This window comes from Olea europaea, chromosome 15 (assembly GCF_002742605.1).
Source record: "Olea europaea var. sylvestris chromosome 15, O_europaea_v1, whole genome shotgun sequence".
Lineage (NCBI taxonomy): Eukaryota > Viridiplantae > Streptophyta > Magnoliopsida > Lamiales > Oleaceae > Olea > Olea europaea.
The window spans coordinates 20,137,587-20,140,425 of record NC_036251.1 but is presented as its reverse complement, the minus strand read 5'-3'; the positions used below and the strand labels follow the sequence as shown (position 1 = coordinate 20,140,425).

At 34.6% G+C, this 2,839-nt stretch overlaps 1 protein-coding gene across 1 annotated transcript; it reads left to right on the top strand.

The window, feature by feature from the left end:
- The first annotated feature begins 7 nt into the window (after nt 1-7).
- LOC111411027 (transcription factor bHLH91-like) lies at nt 8-1,324 on the top strand. Its single transcript, XM_023041603.1, has 3 exons — nt 8-239; nt 534-947; nt 1,044-1,324. The coding sequence occupies exons 1-3, from the start codon at nt 42-44 to the stop codon at nt 1,170-1,172; spliced, it is 741 nt and encodes a 246-aa protein (XP_022897371.1). The 5' UTR covers nt 8-41; the 3' UTR covers nt 1,173-1,324.
- The last annotated feature ends 1,515 nt before the right edge of the window (nt 1,325-2,839 follow it).

Below are 2,839 nucleotides of genomic sequence, written 5' to 3'. Positions count from 1 at the left end.
TGGGAGGGTCAAGGACTGGTGGATCCTTATTCCCTGGGGTGATGGATGAGAGAGATGTGAATGGTGGCGATGGGAGGCACTTTGATGATGGGGTTTTTGACTTCACTGGTGATATTGATTGTATTAGTAAAATTAGGGTTGAAAAGGACACTAAACATTTGACTACTGAGAGGCATAAGAGAGTTCTTCTCAATGACAAATTCATGGCTTTGAGGAGCTTGGTTCCTAACTCCACCAAGGTAATCACTTTAATTCCCTTATAGTTGTTGAAATTCTGTGTTTTGACATATATATGATCTAGTATATGTACACATTTGCAACAGATCAAGAAATTTGAAAGGGATTTTAAAGTTGTTTCATTGAGAAGAATTGTCGAGAGACTTCTAATTTTCATCGCGAAAAGTGAAATTTCTTGTAGAAAGATATTTAGATTTAAGATATTTATTTCAAAGTATGCACAAAATATGCAATCTTGTTCATTTACATTTTGCAAGTGATTTTAACAATTTGACATTTTTGTGAGAAAACACAAGAAAGATAGAGCCTCGGTTGTGGGAGATGCTATCGAATACATAAACGAGCTTCAGAGGACAGTGAATGAGCTAAAAGTGTTGGTGGAGAAGAAGAGATGTTGTAAGGAGAGGCTCAAAAGGGCCAAAATAGAAGATGATACCATGGAGGGGAATATTGACACACAGTCTGTAGATGATATGAAGCAGCCTTATAATGCCTCATCCTTAAGAAGCTCATGGCTCCACAGGAAATCGAAGAACACCGAGGTGGATGTGCGCATTGTGGACGATGAAGTTACTGTCAAGCTTGTTCAACAGAAGAGAACCAATTGCTTACTCCTTGTATCAAAGGTTCTTGAGGAGCTTCAGCTTGATCTTGACCATGTTGCTGGAGGCCTAATTGAGGATTACTATAGCTTTTTGTTCAACTCTAAGGTACTTTTAGTAAATTCTTTCATCTTCATTGATCTCAATTTATAATCTGATCATAAAGTTAATAAGATTTTGGTACGATTTAATGTCATTGTGCAGATCTGTGAAGGTTCGATTGTATATGCGAGTACGATAGCTAACAAGCTTATCGAATTTGTGGACAAGCAGTATGCAGCAATTCCACCAACTAATAGCTATTATGCATGTATACATGTAGGAGTCTTTTAATTATAATATAGCACTTTTTTAGTACTTATTTTGATCTAAAACAGTATTGAGAATAACAACTAATTAATTATTGAATTGGGAATTATGCTTTATTTTGACTGGTATAGACAGCAGAAGATTGATCTGAATAGTAAGTTGCAGTTTTACTCCAGAAGAGTAGATCTGATAATAAGTTAGTTTCAAACTTTGAACACATATGTACAGTTACTCAATATGGGCTTGCAAAAAGTACATGACCTGCAGTCTCACGGTTGCAGCTTAACCATGTCTTCAGTTAACCATAGTTAAAGTTCCACAGATATAAAATAAAGTGAGGTTCGGGTCTCTACCTACTTAAATATCTGAATTTGAATCCTAATTAATTGATACAAATCGTCAATTTTGTCAATTTCGAGGCTAAAATCGCAAACGACTTTTACCCGACTAAAAGTTGGAGGTTAAGTGGTTTTGTCACCCAACTTCAAATCACATAAAAATCGTATGCTACTTTAACGTTTCGATTCACAAACTGAAATGAAATAAGAGGTACCAGGCTAGCTATCATAATATTGAGTTATTAATGGGACGCTTTTAAGGGTAAATCAGTTGGAAAAATTGAGTGATTTGTGTGTAGATTTATTTAACAATTAACACAATAAAATGAAAAATACAATTCAAGAATAATATAACATAAAATAGAGAAAAGATTTAGAAAACAAGCCTTAGAAGTCAAGTCGAGAACGTTGTCCTAAAGTCGTGTTGCCTTCCCTTCGTACATGTTCTTTCGACATTACATAGCTTCAAGAAATAACCCATGTAACTCTCCTTCAATGGGTACGATCATAGGGAGATAAGTGAACAAACCTCACATCAAGTTGTTACAAACTATATAAATATAGTATAAAATACAGATGTAGTATTTTATTTTCTTAGTATCTCAAGTTCATTTTCTCAAATGAAAGAACTCCCTTTTATAGGGATAAATTTAACCCCACAATAAAACCATTAAAATATAAGTTACCATATGTTTTAATTTTTATGTTAAAACTTAAAATTAAAGTGCGTTAATTTTTTTTAAAGGTTGAAACTTAAAATAAGTTACAACAACCCCCCACAAGTTTTAAGCTTTCAAAATAGAGAAATATATATATATATATATATATAGTGGCAACATTATTCTATGTAATAGGTGTAGGTGTTTTTTGAATTTGAACCTCACTTATTAATAACAATTTTCATTTAAAGAAGTGATGATGGACTAAGCCTTGAATTAGGTCTCTTTGGTCAAATGTCAATTGTTCCACACACGGTATTGATTTAGGCTCAGTTTATAGAGGGTAGCGTTGTTAATAGTCATGCGCTCTAATCTTGATTATAATAAGAGTTTCTAGGGAATAGCCCAATTCCATAGCCACAACCTCATGGCAACTCTTATATAGGTGAGTCCTCCAAGGATGCGTGTGACCACACGTCATGAGAATTCTCGCCTCGATACTCATTCAGTGTTAAACCCTTTCTAACATCATATTTATTAGCACTATCACTATAGGGATGAACACAATATAAGTAGTGCTATTACGAGTCACGCAGTACGGGTTGTTTCTGCCACATTGAACTCTATTCATGGGATCTCCAATCACAAAGGTTGGGTTACTCCCGGAGGTCACTCCCTTATGGGTTTAAACTCA